The sequence below is a fragment of the Misgurnus anguillicaudatus genome, chromosome 2, assembly GCF_027580225.2.
Source record: "Misgurnus anguillicaudatus chromosome 2, ASM2758022v2, whole genome shotgun sequence".
NCBI classification, from domain to species: Eukaryota; Metazoa; Chordata; class Actinopteri; order Cypriniformes; family Cobitidae; genus Misgurnus; species Misgurnus anguillicaudatus.
Window position 1 is genome coordinate 41521404 of NC_073338.2, and position 18607 is coordinate 41540010.

The 18607-nt window shown below is 35.9% G+C and overlaps 1 protein-coding gene and 1 long non-coding RNA gene across 3 annotated transcripts in view; one reads left to right on the top strand and one right to left on the bottom strand.

Moving 5' to 3' along the window:
• The first annotated feature begins 1575 nt into the window (after nt 1-1575).
• LOC129442928 (uncharacterized) lies at nt 1576-2249 on the top strand. Its single transcript, XR_008644025.2, has 3 exons — nt 1576-1598; nt 1747-1779; nt 2117-2249. It is a non-coding gene; the product is annotated as an uncharacterized lncRNA (long non-coding RNA).
• Nucleotides 2250-2568: 319 nt separating this feature from the next.
• Nucleotides 2569-18607, bottom strand: part of slco5a1b (solute carrier organic anion transporter family member 5A1b) — a 28299-nt gene continuing 12260 nt past the window's right edge. For both annotated transcript variants that reach the window (XM_073855427.1, XM_073855426.1), the window contains 12 exons: nt 18483-18547; nt 14718-14930; nt 13051-13248; nt 11456-11607; nt 10805-10874; nt 9354-9431; nt 9012-9131; nt 6850-7016; nt 5893-5946; nt 5564-5628; nt 3630-3703; nt 2569-3325 (listed from right to left, as the gene is read on the bottom strand). In XM_073855427.1, coding sequence (XP_073711528.1) covers nt 3254-3325; nt 3630-3703; nt 5564-5628; nt 5893-5946; nt 6850-7016; nt 9012-9131; nt 9354-9431; nt 10805-10874; nt 11456-11607; nt 13051-13248; nt 14718-14930; nt 18483-18547 — 1328 coding nt within the window. In that variant the 3' untranslated portion in view covers nt 2569-3253. The remainder of the gene's footprint in view (nt 3326-3629; nt 3704-5563; nt 5629-5892; nt 5947-6849; nt 7017-9011; nt 9132-9353; nt 9432-10804; nt 10875-11455; nt 11608-13050; nt 13249-14717; nt 14931-18482; nt 18548-18607) is intronic.

Sequence of the window (18607 nt, forward strand, 5' to 3'; positions counted from 1 at the left end):
TTTTGCCATATTATAAATACAAACAATTATGTCAATAAAGTGCGTTTAAATTTAATATTGTGCACAATATGTTGTTTTACCCTGTGTCTTTTTTATTGATCATTGTTAATGGATTGTATTTTATTTACCCATGAATGTCCTTATTTTTATTTAAATTAAATTTGTTTTGTCTTTTGCATATTGTGCTTGTTTAATAAAAAACCTTTGTGAACAACCAATGTATTTTTGCATATTTAATTTATGATATTATGTTATTATGGCTTACATAATTTTTTTATTTTCTCCAGTTATAAACAGGCAAAACAGTTAAAGTGTCTAAAATAGCAGATCTTCTAAGAAACAACTTCTGTGAAACAAAACAAAATCCTCTATAATTAGATATAGCCTTGCACTAAAGATACAGTGCCCACCCCTTGTTTAATATGTGGTCGTGGACTTCTAAAAATTCTCCTTTTTATTTAAACAACATAGAACCCAAATGCAAAAAAAGACAAAAATCCAACCTTTGATTTAAGTACATTACTTTGGTGGTAAAGAATTTACACGTTTAGAGAAAAAAAAATTGAAATCATGCGTTCAACAATTGTTGGCACCCCTGATATTAATACTTTGTACAACCCCCTTTTGCCAACACGACAGCACTTAATCTCCTCCTATAACATTTCACAAGATTGGAGAACACAGAGAGAGGGATCTTTGACCATTCTTCTTTGCATAATCTTTCTAGATCATCCAGTGTCTTGGGTCCTCTCTTATGCACTCTCTTCTTTAGCTCGCCCCACAGGTTTTCGATTGGGTTGAGGTCTGGGGACTGAGATGGCCATGGGAGGACCTTGAGTTTGCGACTGCTGAATCATTTTTGTGTAGATTTTGCCACATATTTTGGATCATTATCCTGCTGAAAGCCCCAATGACGACCAATCTTCAGCTTTCTGGCAGAGGCCCTCGGGTTTTTATTTAAAATGTCCTGGTAGTTAAAAGCATTCATAATGCCATGCACCCTAACAAGGTTCTGAGGGCCTTTGGAAGAGAAACAGGCCCACAGCATCACAGATCCTCCACCATACTTCACGGTGGGCATGAGGTGCTTTTTGGCATACTCATCTTTTGTTTTACGCCAGAGTGTTTGTTGCCAAAAAGCTCAATCTTAGTCTCATCTGACCAAAGCACATGATTCCAGTTGAAGTTCCAGTACCGTTTAACTCCAGATGTTTACGTTTGTGAGAAAATGCTTTTTCCTTGCATGCCTCCCAAACAGCTTGTTGGCATGTATAGAGGTTCTGATAATTGTTATGGAGACTTTGTGACCCCTGATGCCACTCTTTGATGCAATTCTGTGACAGTAAGCTTAGGATTTTTTTTTACTATAACCATCCTCCTCACGTGCGTTGTGGCAGGATAAAGATGGGACCTCTTCCAGCCTTGTTTGTCACTGTTCCAGTTGTTTTAAACTTCTTAATGATTCCTCTGACTGTAAATACGGGCAAGTTAAGGCGAGTGGCTATTTTCTTGTAGCCATTGCCTGACTTATGAAGGTCGACACACATCTGCCTTACTTAAATGGTGTGTTTTATTGTCTTTGCCATGATGACAAATGGGTAAGAGATTTAGACCTCTTTGTCACGTCATATTTATACTCCAGAGAAACAGGAAGTCATGAATTACTAATTAAAACTTCCTACCCTGACCAACTTTAGCAACTACAGAAAAATATATTTAAAACTTTTTTTAAATTATTTTTTATAGGAATTGTTAGGGGTGCCAATAATGGTGGAACAGGTGATTTTATAATATAAATATTTTTATATTTTTAAATATCCTAATTTTTAAAAATTATTATTAACTTGTGCTAAAGGGTATATTTTTCAATTTTTTTCTGTTAGAGATTATGCTTCTGCAAAAAAAAGAAATAATTAATTTGATCGCTTTTAACACATCTTAAACAGGGGTGCCAATAATTGTGGAGGGCAGTGTATTTGTGCCTCTTTTGTGAAAAATGTAATGCCAGTTTATATGTTCATATGCATTATGTTGTGGTTTCACATGTGCTAAAAATTTATGTGTGAGTGTGTTCTTGTATCACTGAACACTCTGGATTTCATGTTTTACTTCACAGACACATAAAACTTTATTATGGAGCTGCACATGATCAAAACAGCTTCGGTTATTCAATATATACCGACAGACTGCTAATTGCACAGACTAAACAGATGGACTTAATAATAGTAATGATCAGTCTTATAACCACTATGGACAGACAGAAAGAGATACTGACCTATCATAAACTCTCTTTTACAATATATGAGTAATCAACAAATGTTATGAAAAATGCAGCAAGGCCAGAAACAACATGCTGTTGCTTTAAATGTGGAGCTATTTGGGTAAAGTTTATTTTTTTATTAGTATTTACTTGTTGTTAAGAGATTATTTGCTTGGCCTCATGGGAAATTAGTATATAAAAAAATGTAATACCTCAATTTGTCCCTCAGATGCACTTGTTATTGTAATGAGTGAATATTATTGCTTTTGTGGCTCTCAACTGTTGACTCATTAAGCATCTCAATAATCCCAGGTTCATTATATCAGATATTGCATCTTTAATTTGTTTTAATTCAGAGAGTAACATGTTTTTTTTTTTTCATTTTCTGTGAATGAGTTTGCTGTAAGATCATCAGGCACAACTGCACAAATCTTGCATGCATGTCTGTTTGCTATCCATATACAGTTTGTTTGCACAGTTTGTCTTCTGGTAAAAGTTGAAATTCATGACTTAATGAAGGTTTCCTTGGCTTGGTAAGGTAGAAATTTCATCAAGTCTGTTTTCCGAATAAATGATCTCACATGCAGGACATTTTTGCTTTTATGAATCTCTAATGAACTGCAGTAGGCACACATATCCCATACAACACAGTGCTAAGTATACATACAGATGTATTCAAATCCAATTAACTACTGTATTTACTGTAGAACAGATGTGGCCTTAGCTGTATTTTTTCTGTAATATGCAATAGTAACAGCAACGATGAGATAATAATTTAAATCAAAGCATAATGAATGAAATGTGTTCATCATATTCACACAACTAAAACAACACAGTTTCTAATAATTAATGAATAGAGTCCAGTCATTTTACACACAAAATAGTTTCTATAGGACATATATATCTTTCTGAGGAACAAGATCAGAGTTTATACAAGAGAAAGAGAGAGAAAAAGAGAGAGAAAGAGAGTGAAAAGGAGGAATGAAGGAAGTATCACTGTGGCAGGACTTTGAGAATAGCATTCACTTCCTCGGCTACTGTGGTCAGCGCAAACTGAAACTGCTCCTGTTTGAGACAATGTCAAAGTGTGTGTTAGTATGAATATTTGAATATTTAAGTAAATGTTATTGATTTCCTCAATATTTAGATTTTTTCCACACTCAGATTCCAGATTTTCATATAGTTGTATCTCAGCCAAATATCATCATATCCTAACAATCCTTACATCAATGGATGCTTATTTCAAAGCTTATTTATTTAGTTTTTAGATAATAAATCTCAATTTCATAATATTGACTCTTATAACTGGTTTTGTGGTCCAGGGTCATAAAATGTGTCTTTTAGTATGTGCCTATGTGTGTTTATAGACCTTGGTCTGGACCATGCCAGGTCTCTGGTCTCTCAGGTGTTCCAGCGTAGCAGCAATATCAATCTCCTTTGCACCTGTTAAACATACACACACATAATAGGTTACAACGAGAGGCGAGTTCATTGTATCTGACCTGTTGTATTCAAAGGAAGTCCACATTAAAGCAACACGATGTAGTTTCCATGTAAAAATGACTTACAGCTCCCCCATGTGGTTGAAAAGCGCAACAGTGCCTGGTATCAGACACTCTTCTGCAGGCAGGGGGAGGGGCGGGTCTGTGTGCTCTACCCTCCACCGCCACTTTCAGAGTGTGCTTGTAGCAGCTAGGAGGCTGCTCAGGTTGCAGCAACAGTACAATTTGTCCAATTAAAAGTTGTTCTATCACTGAAATAATTTTAGAGACATTATTTAAAGGTAAAAAACTACATAGTGTTGCTTTAAAGGCACTGTAAGCATTTATAAATGCAATAGCATATAGGGATTTTTTGGCAGGGTAAGAATCCGTAAACTGATGTTAACTGATGTGGGTAAAGTACATGGTAAGAATCAACTGTATCTCGGAGTGTCTCTCTGTTGATGTCTATCTTTGGAGGGTGGGGCTTGGGGAAAAGGGGGCGTGTCTAATTTAGAGAATGTGGCAGAAATGTACATGTAGAGCAGCATCACTTACAGCTTTACACCGTGTCCTAACTACATGCAACAAGCAAAAAAAAGGATCTTTCCATCTTAATCAGATTTTTTAACCAGCCGCGACGAACGACGGTGGATTCTTTTTTAGAAACGATTTCTATTTCTGCGATGTTGCGGCTGACAGCTCCGCCTACACAGAGATCTCATTTAATGAAAGTTCTGCAAATTATAATGAATATTATTCATCAAACATAAACTACAAGAGACTGATTAGATGTTTAAAATGGACTGCAATTATACAGCATTTATTAATCTTTGTTCATGTTAATTTCAGCAATTACTACTTTATAAAAGCTTGTTAACATTAGTTAATGCACCATGAACTAACATGAACAAACAATGAACAGCTTTACTTCTATTAACTAACATTAACAAAGATTAATAAATACTGTAACAAATGTATTGCTCATGGTTTGTTCATGTTAGTTAATTCATTAACTAATGTTAACTAATAAACCTTATTGTAAAGTGTTACAGAAATAACTAATAAAATGATATGTTAAAATGATTTTTTTTTTATGATTACGCTTACATTGCCATCAAGGTGGATAAAATATTTAATATTTCTCATTCTTTGGCACAATTGGCGGTTACAACATTTGACATTTTCAGGTCCATTCAGTCTTTTTTTATTGATTTCTCATCTTGCCAAACTGTTTTTGTCACTGACCTATAAATGATAAATATTAAGTTGAAGTTATTTCAATTTTATTTTATTAATGAATTGTAAATTCGAGTTGATTGAAGTAAAAATTTAAAGGGATAGTTCACACAAAAATAAAAATTCTGTCATCATTTTCTCATCCTCATGTTGTTCTATCTAGACCTTAATAAGTTTTTTTTTTTAATTCTGATAAACACAAAAGAAGATATTTCGATAAATGATGGTAAGCACACAGCTGATCGTAACCATTGACTTCCATAGTAGGAAAAACAAATAAGATGGAATTCAATGGTTACCATCACCTGTGTGCTTACCATCATTTATTAAAATATCTTCTTCATCATTTATCAAAATACTTCCATAATATTTTTTTCCTACTATGGAAGTCAAAGGTTACAATCAGCTGTATGTTTAAACATTATTTATCAAAATATCTTCTTTTATGTTTATCAAAAAAAAAGAAACTCATACAGGTCCAGAACAACATGAGGATGAGAAAATTATTTTTGGTTGAACTATCCCTTTAAGTGTAGTGAGTAGTTAGGACATGGTGTAAACCCCAGTTTCTCTCTGATGTTACCTTTGGACATTTTATTTAACACCATGTCAATCAAAATATATGTCCCAGTCCGCCCAGCACCGTCACTGATGGAAAAAAGAGAAAAAACAACAATAAAACAGCGGAAAAAGAGTAGCTCGACTGCAAAAGTCATGGGTTTGGTCTCCAGGGAATACAAATGATAAAAGAAAGCATAGATTAAATACACTATAAGTTAATCTGGATAAAAGCATCTACCAAATGCATAAATGTAAATGTAATGTAAACAGAAATGTCTAAATAATTTTTTTGCTTATACTCAAACACTTTTACATTAACCTGTGCCGGTGTGTGCCAGTGTTTGTACTTGCCTGCAATGAACAATGACAGGACAGGACCTTCCACGGTAGCATTTGTTTACTTTCCTATTGGATAGAGGACATATACACAATCATAAACGCACACACAGACACACACACACATACAAAGACACAGATATATGCCACTTAGACTTCAGATCTAGCTGAACAACAAACCTGAGTCTCAGAAAACAGCAAAAAAACAGATTTAAGATTTGACATTAAACCTAAACACTACACCTTTAAGATGAATGTAGAAAAGAATACATTTACACTTACACATGCATGCACACACATGCACATGTTTGTTTGTCTATTATATAGTGTTGTTTTTACACTTAGCTAATCATATTTTCACAAAACCACATCAGCTTTTCTTTCAGCTATGCATAATCATAAAAGCTCACACAAACCTTTTCTTCATTTGAAAAAACATGATGTAGTGTTAATTAAGCAATATTCCTTCTTGGGATTGTTGGTTATCCCCCTCCATCTTCCCACCACACACACACACACACACTTGTGCAAACGCACGCACGCACACACACAAACATTCATATTAGTTTAAGCCTTTTTGTCGGTGTACACTCATATACACTGCCTTTGGTTTAATGCAAAGTAGCTTCAAAGGGGGCGGGTTCAGGAACATAATCCAACAATTCTGATTGGAGAACAACTGAATCCATAAGAGACCCGGAGAGCAGCGGTACACAGGGGGTTGTGGGTGAAATAAGTTAGAGTTCAGCAAACAGAAAAGTTGGAGAATGGAGGGTAGGGGATGGGAGTGAAGGGGTTTGGTATCCCAGGGTGCACTTGGATGCAGAGTCACAGTTGTCAATGATCACTTTTGTGACTATGCAACTGGAGCCAGTGAACTAGCTGCACGACCACAAAAATGACACTGGCAACCGCTCAGGAGCTGACACACACGCTCTCACACACACAGACAAAAGTGTAGTATAGGTGTACCTGCGGAAGTCAAGGAGGGTTTGGCTGGTTTCGGGTGTTTGGTCGTTTAGCCAGGTGTGATAGTGGAACTGCGTAACCGTACGAGTTTCGTTAGTTTGCATGTTCTTAAGGTAAAAGCTCCGAACCAAGAAGTCCTCACACCACACATGCTCTGAAACCAGATTCACCTACACAAACACACACACACGTCAATAACAACGTGTTTACATAGTAAAAACATGTGTAGGAGATTTACATTTGCTATTTATTATGTAAGGGATAATGTCAGTTGTTAATCATGGTATTAACTCCCTCCCCGCCAATGACGAGTATTTCCGGCTTTCCGCAATACCGCAGCTTATGCATCCCAGAAGTAACGTCTCATGTGAAAGACTCTGTGTATGTTTTAAGGATTGCTCTGCATTTGATCGCTATAAAAAGTCCTTCACAAAAATTTTATTATCTCTGCTTTTTGCTTAAAATTTGGTGTTTTTGAAGAAACCCACCCATATTTGAGAGGTGATTAAAAGAGAACTGATGAAGGTAGGATGAAACGGTTTTCTTTGTTCTTTCATTTGATATATTGTATGTTTATATATTTAAAGGAACAGTATGTAAGAAATGTATATCAATTAATCATAAAATGGCCCTGATATGTCACTTGACATTAAGAATTAATTTTCCTTTCAAATATTTATATCACTAACATCAGTGGCCTGGCAAGGATATTGTCATTTAAAAAGTTGCAGCCCTCCATTGATGCTTATGTTGTCATTTTGCGTATTGGCCACCAGTTGTGTGATTGCAGTACCAGTTTTAGCAACAAGGTTTGTGATTGCAATACTAGTTTTGGCCACAATCCTACATACTGTTCCTTTAAAGAAAAAAATTTTCTGGAAGGCATTTAACTTTTGTGAAAATCATGAAAAACTTAAAAAAAAAAAAAAACGCTGGAGGGGAAAGAGTTAAAGGATTAGTCAATTTTCTTAAAAAAAAAAAAAATGTGCTTCACGATTCCATAGAACCTTTTCTGTCTAAATGGTTCTTCAAAGCACCTTTCACAAAAGGTTCTTTAAGTTAAAAAAAAGGTTCTTAAGATTATAAAAATGTATAAAGAAATCATTTTTTAAAGAACCTTTGACTAAATGTTTCTTTGAAGAACCAAAAAAGGTTTTTCTAGGCCATCGCTGTTAAAGGAATATTCCATTTTCTTAAAAGAAAAATCCAGATAATGTACTCACCACCATGTCATCCAAAATGTTGATGTCTTTCTTTGTTCAGTCGAGAAGAAATTATGTCTTTTGAGGAAAACACGTTCTCTAAACGTTCTCAAACTGGGCATAAGGGTCTTATCTAGCGAAACGATTGTCATTTTTGACAAGAAAAATAAAAAATATGCACCTTAAACCACAACTTTGGTCCTGTGATGTGCCAGCGCGACCTCACACAATACGTCATCACGTCAAGAGATCACTTATGCGAAACTACGCCCCAGTGTTTACAAGTGCGGAGAAAGAGAACCGTTCCGACGTTGTTGTATGTCGAATGATACTAATTATTGTCTTTGTGTCAGTTTATTGTTTACAATGGCCCGCAAATGTGTGTTTCATATATGTAACACGTGACCTTTCCACGTCATTATGCAATTACGTAAGGTCGAGCTGGCTCGTCACATAGCCGGAGGAATAAGAGTAGTTGTGGTTTAAAAGTGCATCTCCTTTTCCTGCCAAAAATGACAATCGTTTCGCTAGATAAGACCCCTATGCCTCGTTTGGGATCGTTTAGCGTCCTTTGAAACTCAATCGAAAAAAACGGTTAAGTGTTGAGTTAAGTGTTAAGTGTTGGGGTCCAATCAAGGCCAACCAAATGAGCAAAATCCTGGAATGTTTTCCTCAAAAAACATAATTTCTTCTCGACTGAACAAAGAAAGACATCAACATTTTGGATGACATGGTGGTGAGTAAATTATCTGGATTTTTTTTAAGAAAATGGACCAATCCTTTAAGTAACCAAAACCCAACGTCCGATAAACATCGTAAGATCGACGTCGGGTTTAGCCATCAACCCGATTTTAATTTTCAACAAAAATCCAACGTTGAAGTCCTTTCTGCTGTTGGAGCCTTGTGCAATGAAGTTGTTCGCAACCGAATCGTCTGTAAAGAGGATGTTTGTGTGTAAGTTACCTCATAAATGTGGTACAGATTAGAGCCTTCGTCAGGCCAGTAGTGGTAACACTGTTTCACACCGTTTTCAGATAGAGGAGTCAACATGACGATCACCACACACCCGCTCTCCCAGACCATCTGCAAGACAACACACACAATGTTACACGCAGGCTCTTCCAGACCATCTGTAAGAGATAACACACACGCTCTCACAAATCCAATGTGTGCACGACTATACAAACACACACATAATCACACCCTCGCCCAGACCATCTGGAGTACAACACACACTACATTTGCAAACACACATATCCGCACGCTCGCCCAGACCATCTGCAAGTCAACACACATATCTTTTACCTGCCAGAAGTCAGCGACAGTGGAGGGCAAGGGACCCTGAGTGGCGATGTACGCGGGATTACGAGGATCGTGATCCATCTGACAAAAAGAAAACAACACTGAACACACACACACCGAGTGTACCCTATGTGTGTTATCATGCTGAATAAATGAACAGTGTTGATGCCTGATGCTCATTATTTCTAGTTAAAGGATTAGTCCATTTTCTTAAAAGAAAAATATACACTTAATATACAAAGTTGTGGTTTAAAAGTATATATTTTTTATTTTTCTTGTCAAAAATGACAATCGTTTCGCTAGATAAGACCCTTATGCCTCGTTTGGGATTGTTTATAGTCCTTTGAAACTCCGTTGAAAAAAACTGTTACGTGTTGAGTTAAGTATTAAATGTTGGGTTCTATTAAAGTCCATTAAAATTAGAAAAATTCTGCAATGTTTTCTTCAAAAAACATAATTTCTTCTGGACTGAACAAAGAAAGCCATCAACATTTTGGAAGACATGGTGGTGAGTAAATTATCTGGATTTTTCTTTTAAGAAAATGGAATATTCCTTTAAGCTAAGTATGAAAAGTTGTTGGAACACTAACATACCAAAAAACACAACATATGCTGTTTTATATTATGGTAGCATGTATGTGGCCTACATCCATAAGTTATATGTTTATAGGTAAAACACATGATTTCAAAATATATGGACCATATTCTGCATGACGTGTGTAGTAAAGTTTTTTTTTTTTTTTTTTAAATGACCCAAATAAAAGGATCAGTCTGCAGTGACATGCGATGAATGTCCTCCTTAAAGGCACAGAGCCGATAAAAAAGGAGTTGGAGCTCAGTTACTTGTATTAATTGGTATAGAGAGAGTTAATCAATGTCACCCATCCAAAGCAATTTGCGGGATTGTCTATTCATCCATTAACCTGGAGAAACCTGGGCTGAAGTCAGTGTTGTGCAGTTTGATATACAGTATAAAGTATTTTTGTAATCACTGGTGGCTGGTGACTTCTTTTATCGAGGGCGCATGATGCGAAGTTCGTCACAATTGGAATGTAGCCCATCATGTGTGTGTTTCGTAATTTCAAAATATGTGTTCTGCGCGTCGAGTGATCCTGTGTGCATCGCGTGTCTTGTCAAAACAAGTGCCTGCTGCAGACGCGTCCAAAGGGTCCATGACAAAAGAGACGCTCGCGTTTTCCAGATACTAGCATAATCTCATGCGTAATCAGAGTTTACTGTTAAGGGAGTGTCTTGGGTGTATTTTGTGAACGTGAGCGTCTCTTTTATCATAAACGGTTTTGACGCGTGTGCAGCAGGCAATTATTTTGACAAAACACGTGATGCACATGGTTCACATGATCCAACAAACACATATTTTGAATTTGCGCTCCTCGGAAGAGAAGTCACGAGCCGCCACAGTTTATAATGAAGTTTCGGCTGTTGTTTGTGCTCACAATTGGACTGGCGTTAATGTAGTCCGAGTTGCCTTGATTGTTCTCCGCCTTTAGGGTTATTCTGCAGTGATCATCTAAATAAACACAAACACACACAGTTTTTGTCAAAATAAATGACAAAAATAACTGTATAATCTAAAACAGGGGTGTCCAATACAGTCGATCTGTAGTGCTGTTGGTTAGTTGGCTTATTATTGTTTAGGTTTAATTACACAGAATTCATGATAAATGAATGTATTTTATAAAATGTCATAAAACTAGGGGCCCCCCTGGCACCATCTCGCAGCCCCCCTGGGGGCCCCGGCCCCCAGTTTGAAAACCACTGGTCTAACTTACAGCGTAGCGCTGATTTATATGTTGTCATTTTCTAGTTTGTTTCAGTAAACCGCATCTCCGCTATTTTAAGGAATACTCGACATGTACTCAATGATTTTTTTAACTCCTCAAAAAGAATAGAGTAATGGTAACAGCCCTTAATTCAATGTAGAGGTATAGTCCTAACAAGCATTTAAAGTGTTATAAAAATAATTAACTGTGTTTTTAGCAGGTAGATCTTGTCGGCTCTATCATTTTAAAAGTAGATCGCCACACAAAAAAGTCTGGACACCCGTGATCTAAAATTTGACAAATGTGTATGCCCAAGTGTGTTACTCATAGGCTATCACTGTGCTGGTGCGGTTCTTCTTGACATTGCCGTCTCTCTGGCCGACGGTGGTGGCATTCGGCTCGGCCTGATACGCACAGAGAGCCTCCCACTCTGACTCCAAACGATTCTTATTTTTTAGGTGGTCCTCCATATATGCCTAAATGTGTACATAGAAAACATACAGTGTGTGCATGTTTTGTACTGTTTGCATTTCTACACATAAAATAACACAAAACGGAAGGTAAATTTTTTTTTAAATAATAGTTTGCTTGTAAAAATAATTTTCTACATAGGCAACATGATGTCAGGGGCACTCCACTTTTTTTGTAAATACTCAAATTTTCCAGCTCCCCTAAAGTTAAAAATTTGATTCTTACCGTTTTGGAATCCATCAAGCTGATCTCCGGGTCTGGCGCTAGCACGTTTAGCATAGCTTAGCATAATCCATTGAATCTGATTAGACCATTTAGCATCGTGCTCATAAATAAGAGTTTCGATATTTTTCCTATTTAAAACTTGACTCTTCTGTAGTTACATTTTGTACTAAGACTGACGAAAAATTTAAAGTTGTGATTTTCTATGCAGATATGGCTAGGAACTATACTCTCAAACTGGTGTAATAATCAGTGACTTTGCTGCCGTAACATGGCTGCAGGAGGCACAATGATACAACGCAGCACCCGAAAATAGTCCCCTGAGTAACTTTTAATAGCAGGGGACTAATAGCAGAATAATAGTATAGTTCCTCGCCATATCTGCCTAGAAAATCGCAACTTTTATTTTTCTGTTGGTCTTAGTACACAATGTCACTACAGAAGAGTCAAGTTTTAAATAGGAAAAATATCGAAACTCGTTGGTGATTTTTTTGCGCGATGCTGATGGTCTAATTAGATTCAATGGATTGTGCTAAACTATACTAAAAGTGGTAGTGCCAGACCCAGAGATTGGCAACAAATATTTAACTCTAGAGGAGCTGGAAAATGAGAATTTTATCAAAAAAAGTGGAGTGTCCCTTTAACAACCAGTGCTTAGCAAATAAAAAAAAATTATGCTTTTACAAGAAATTATGCAATTTCTCTTTTGCATTTCTTTATTTATTTATTCTTTACACCATTCCAGCATCTATGGCTATATTCATGGTGAGAACCGGTTAATCCATACACATAGTTTAATCCATACAAGTTTATTCAGTTGGGGGAGGTGCAATTTGGTATCTCCAATTTCACCTAACTTGCATGTTTTTGGCCTGTGGGAGGAAACATGAGTACCCGTAAAACCCATACGGACACAGGGAGAACATGCAAACTCCACACAGAAAGGCCACCTGCCCTAGCCGGGATTTGAACCGAGGACCTTCTTGCTGTGAGGCATCTCTTTTGCATGTACACTTTGTTGTATGATTATTTAAATGTACTTCAACATGTGTACTGAACTACTGCACATTTTAATATCGATTACAAGCGTTTGATGGAAATGTTTAATTTTTTTTAAATATTTAAGAAATACTTGACTAAAATGGCAGAATTTCTTTTGTGTCTAGCATTTGCGCTATATATAATATAAACATTCTCATAATGTGCAGCTTTGTATGTTCATTTACCAGTATCATGTGTCCAGTCGATATGTCCATGTTGGAGTGGACGGGCTCTTCGCTCCATGAGGAGGTGCTAGTACGTGCAGAAGGACTCGGCATTGGCCCATCACTCAACTGGGATGAGACACTGTTTATTCGAGAAGAGTGAATAGGATCCGGCTTCTCTACGGGAGGCTTTACTGCCATTCGCTGCCTACACAGCTCCTATGGAGAGCAAGAAGTATATATTTACACACACACTCACAGTATATTCTATCCCCTTCCGCAACTCCAACCCCTAAATCGAACCCTCACAGAATGCTTTCTGCATTTTTACATGTTTGAAAAAACATATGATCTTGGACGACAAAACCTTGGGTCCTATTTTAATGATCTAAGCGCATGGTCTAAAGCACACGGTGAACAGTCTAAAAGGGTGTGTCCGAATCCACTTTTGCTAATTTAACGACGGGAAAAATGACTTGTGCGCCTAGTGCACAGTCTAAAAGGGTTGTTCCTATTCTCGTAATGAGTAATGGGTGTTTTGGGCGTAAAGTGCAATAAACCAGTGAGAGTCTCATCTCCCATCCCCTTTAAAAGCCAGTTGTGCTTGCCATGACGATTGCCTTTTTAGATGGCGGATTTGAAAACTGAAAAACTAAGTGGAGAAAGAAGACCACCAGTTTAAGATTGATGTTAAAAAATTTTGTTGTTTTTATTTGCATTGAAATTGTTATTTTTTTGTATTACAACCTTTGGTTCCGTTTAAAAGTCATTTTGTTTCAGTCATGAAAGTAAAAATAGAAGGCTTTTAATTGCTGTAAATGTAAGGATAGCCTACATGATCAATGTAATCTCAAAGAATAATTTACAAATATGCAAGAAAAGGTTTGTACACTAAAAATACTTTGTTTGTAACAAACAGGAGATAAAGAATTTACAAACGTGTGGACAGCCGAAAAGTTTCAGCATTCGGACAGCGCCGTGAATGTTTTGACAAGCATTACTTGAAAACGGTTCTCATCTCACCATATTCACAGGTACAAAGTCATCACATACAATAAATACGTGGGGTGGCATAAAAACATTTGAAAATAAATGCAATATTTCCATTTGTTAAAAGTAAAACATTCAATTACTTAGCAGGCTACAGGTGAAGCAGCTCTTTACACCTTCTAATATCTCGTAATCGGTCCTCATTTATGTACAAGAGACTCAATAATAATATTTTACATTTTTTATAAATTTTTTATATTCAAAAACTTTGTGTGCTGTTGCGCATCCATGTGTGTGACAAGCAAACGCGCGTTGTCGTCCCATTTATAGGCATATATTACGGATCTTTAAATAACAAAAACAATATTGTGCCATTGATTTTAGACTTTAGACCAGGTTTTGGTTGGCCAATGGCGTAGTCTATTTTACTTGCCTCAAAATAGCAACGCACCAACAATGCGCCTGAACACACCTCGTTTTTAGACCAGCACGCCCATGGGCGCACAAATGTTGCCAAGGCATAAGAGTTATAAGTTAGGAGATTACCTTTCATTTTGACAAATGGCTTAAACCAATACATTGTACATTTACACAAAACCATAACCGCACTGCTGTGGCAGGCCACTTTTTGTCCCATATTTCACAGTGGCAACCCTACCCACAACGTAAGAGACCCCCACGCACAAACTTTTTAGTACCTGGTAAGTAGCAGTGGCATCAGTTGTTGGGTCAGAGGTGAGGTTGGTAAGCTTCTCTTTGAGTTTGTGATGAGAGCGGTGACGCATACAGTAGATGACGCTGGATGCCAGCAGCACTCCGGCAATGCACACGATGGAAATGACCGTCAGAATGAGAAACTTGAGTGATTCTGAGCGACTGTACTTAGTGGGAATTTGATTCAATTTACTCCTCTAGAAAGGATAAGAAACACAAGATGACTTTATGCATAATTTATTTTTTTTCTTAAATATAGAAATGCCCTCCCCAAATCTACAAAAAGTTGAGGATGCTACACTGGTAGTAAAATAAGTACATTTTCTTAATTTATGCATTTGCTAGTAATTTATTAATTTTATATATTAAAAGTGCAGAATTGTCTTAATATTTCACATCCCTTTTGGGTAACACTTTTTTTGAAGGGGTGTTCATAAGATTGAAATGACAGCTTTATAATCATGACATGACCTGGTTTATAAACATGAAGGAGATTTTTATGCACATTTATGACAACTGTCATAAAGTGTCATTTGTTCAAATATGTCATTTTTAATGCAAAGATGACATTGTTTGAAACGCTTTTGTTATGAAATAAACCAATACACCATAACTACATCATACATCTGTCATAAACATTATAGCAGAATAATTATCAAACTTAAGAACCTACCTAGCTTTATGGGTTAACGTTACATTAAAATGTCATTATGTGTTAATACTATGTCAAATCATTTTAAATACCTTAATAAAATGCAACAGACACGTCAAAAGTTTATAATTAACTTTATGTATGTGCACAATACACAAAAAAACTGACAACTAACAGAACTTGTTCTTCCTCACGCAGAGGGTTCTGAAATTTTCTGACATAGAAGAAAAACGAACAAAACATTTAATTAATTCAATGAAATTACTGTTTTTCCAGCGATATGGACCCAACGCTGAATGGCTTAACACATTGTTTTCATTTAATTGTAGGTGAATCGGTCTCCAAATGCAATAAATCAATTTTAATTATTATTAAATGATTGATTTTATTTTTCTAACACCTGGAGGAAACTTAAAAAAATATATTCATGATGCTGTTATAAAACTATTTGACAGAGTATTAACACTTAATGGCATTTTAATTACAAAATATATGTGTACAACTGTAGTTCAGGTAAAAAAAATATTCATGACACTGTTATAAAACTATTTGACAAAGTATAAACACTTAATGACATTTTAATGACAGATTATATTTGTACCACTGTAGTTGAGGTCAAGAAAAATATTAATGATGCTGTTATAAAACTATTTGACAGAGTAATAACACTTAATGACATTTTGATGATAAATTATATTCGTACCACTGTAGTTGAGGTCAAGAAAAATATTTATGACGCTGTTATAAAACTATTTGACAGAGTATTAACACTTAATGACATTTTTATGACAAATTTTATTTGTACCACTGTAGTTGAGGTCAAGAAAAATATTCATGACGCTGTTATAAAACTATTTGACAGAATATTAACACTTAATGACATTTTATTGACAAATTCAATTTGTATCACTGGTAAAAAGTGGTCAGTTATGTTGTCTTGGTAAATGTCAAGTTGTCATGACAAGTTATGATGTATTGGTTAATGTCAAGGTTATCCGTTATACCTGCCCAGGGACTACAGGTGAAAATTAGCAACTGTTGCTACAACCTGGCTCGAGACATGTTCTCTTGTTTTTTTTAACAAGTTTAATGTTTAATTGTGCGTTGTCCCTGTTTCAAATAAATACTTTCCATTCCATTCCAAGTTGTCATAACAAAGAAATCTCAAACAATGTCATCTTTGCATTAAAAATGACATAAATTGAACGAATGACACTTAATGACAGTTGTCATAAAATCTCCTTCATGTTCATGACACGTGTCATGAGCAGGCACGTGCACACATAGACATCAAAGGGGGCTTGAGCACCTGCCCTTTTTATTCCTGGAGAAAAAGTGCCCTTTTTTTCTGGGGTGCTTTTTTATTTTTTTTTATAATATGATCTTTATTCATATAACAACTGATGTCTGTCTGTTTCTTGTGTTTTTTACTTGTTACTTATTTAATTTAACATGAATTTATTCAGTAATAATCATTTAAATGAGATTTAAACTCTTATAAAAAGAAAAATAGCGCTATTTGTGGTACATAAACGGTTAACAGATGAGTCCCGCCTCCAAAACTCACATCGCTAATATGATTGGCTTTACCTTTCCTAAGTCCCGCCTCTCTAACGTACTTCGCTTTATGATTGGTCTTGTCTTTACTCGTGCTGCATTCGCGCATGTAGAAGCGCCAAAGCTCGGCCGAACGAGACGCGATATGCATGATTATGCAGGCAGGCGACCGGTAAGTGTGTGAGGAAGAAGGCATTCTTATATTAACAGTTTGATGCACAAAATATGGGACACGTTGTTACACATAACGATTCAGGGACATTGTTTTCCACGACAATCCCATATTAACCTGAAGAGTTGCAAACTTGTAACCGTATAGTGTATGTAGTTTAAACAGACTGCTCATAAAATAATAAAGCACAAACAATAATATAATTGCTAACTACAGTAGTAAGCTTTTTTTGTTGGCGTTTTTTTGTAATGGCTGTTAAATAAGTAGCCTATAATGTGTTATACTGGAGTGATGTAGTAGATTGGGGAGAAATCTGATGGTTCAGTATTCTACTTGCCCAGTCTGAATTTTTACTGACATCACAATAAAGTAAAATATATAATACAAATAAAATAGGCCTAATCTATATTTGTTGTTTCTGACATGTGTAACCCTTATAAATATGAAACCTAAAATTAAAAGTGCCAAAGGATGTGTTGCAATAATATGTTAAATTGTTATTTGACAAAGAAGGCACTTTATTAAGTGCAAAAATTATCCAGAAACGTTTTTACATGTCCATTTACAAGCCTAGAATTTGTCATTTGAATGAAATGGTCTATTTTTGCCCTATTTGAAAGGGTCATGAATAATAATTTTGAGCTCTGCTCTGATGCTCATGCCAGAAGCTCACATTAGTAAACAGACCTTATATTTTGAGCTCTGCTCTGATTGGCTCTGCTCTGAGGCTCATGCCAGAAGCTCACATTAGTAAACAGACCTTATATTTTGAGCCCTTATCAGACAAAAATACAGATTTTGATTAACAACTAATTGCAAACTAATAGAACTTCAGCTAAACGCTAGCATATAGCATTTATTGGCATGTAGCACTACTCAGCAGTCACAATTTTGTTTTTAGCATTTTAACAAATTTGTCATTAATGTGTAATTTAATGTTTTCAAAACATGCACATTGTGTAATGGTTTCCTTTGCTGCTGTATAAACCTAGAATACTAAGGAGACCATGGTGTCTGTGTGAACTGATTATTTTGTGGACATCTTTTAAAAATGAAACAATTGCGTGAGTTTGAGGAAGATCAAATAATTAACTTTTTAAATAAATTTTTAAAAAGGAAGTCAGAATTGCGTTAATATATATACTTTTTTTGTTTAAAAAAAGAAAAAAAATACATAATTATGAGAAGTGCCCTTTATTTCACTTGAGCCCCTGCCCCTCAAAATGTCTGTGCACGTCCCTGGTCATGAGTATAAGATGTCATGTCAGTCTCATGAACACCCCTTCAAGAAAAGTGTTACAGACTTTTGTTTGTATTTATTCATATCAATTAGATGTATTTGAGGAGACAAAGAGATGATATTCTTACATCAGTTACTCCAGCCTCCACAATCTTGATTTTCACTTCTTTTTCCAGCTCATTCTTCTGACGAACTGAAAACAGAGACACATCAGAGATAAAGACATCTGAGCATTTATCACTCAGGAATGAAA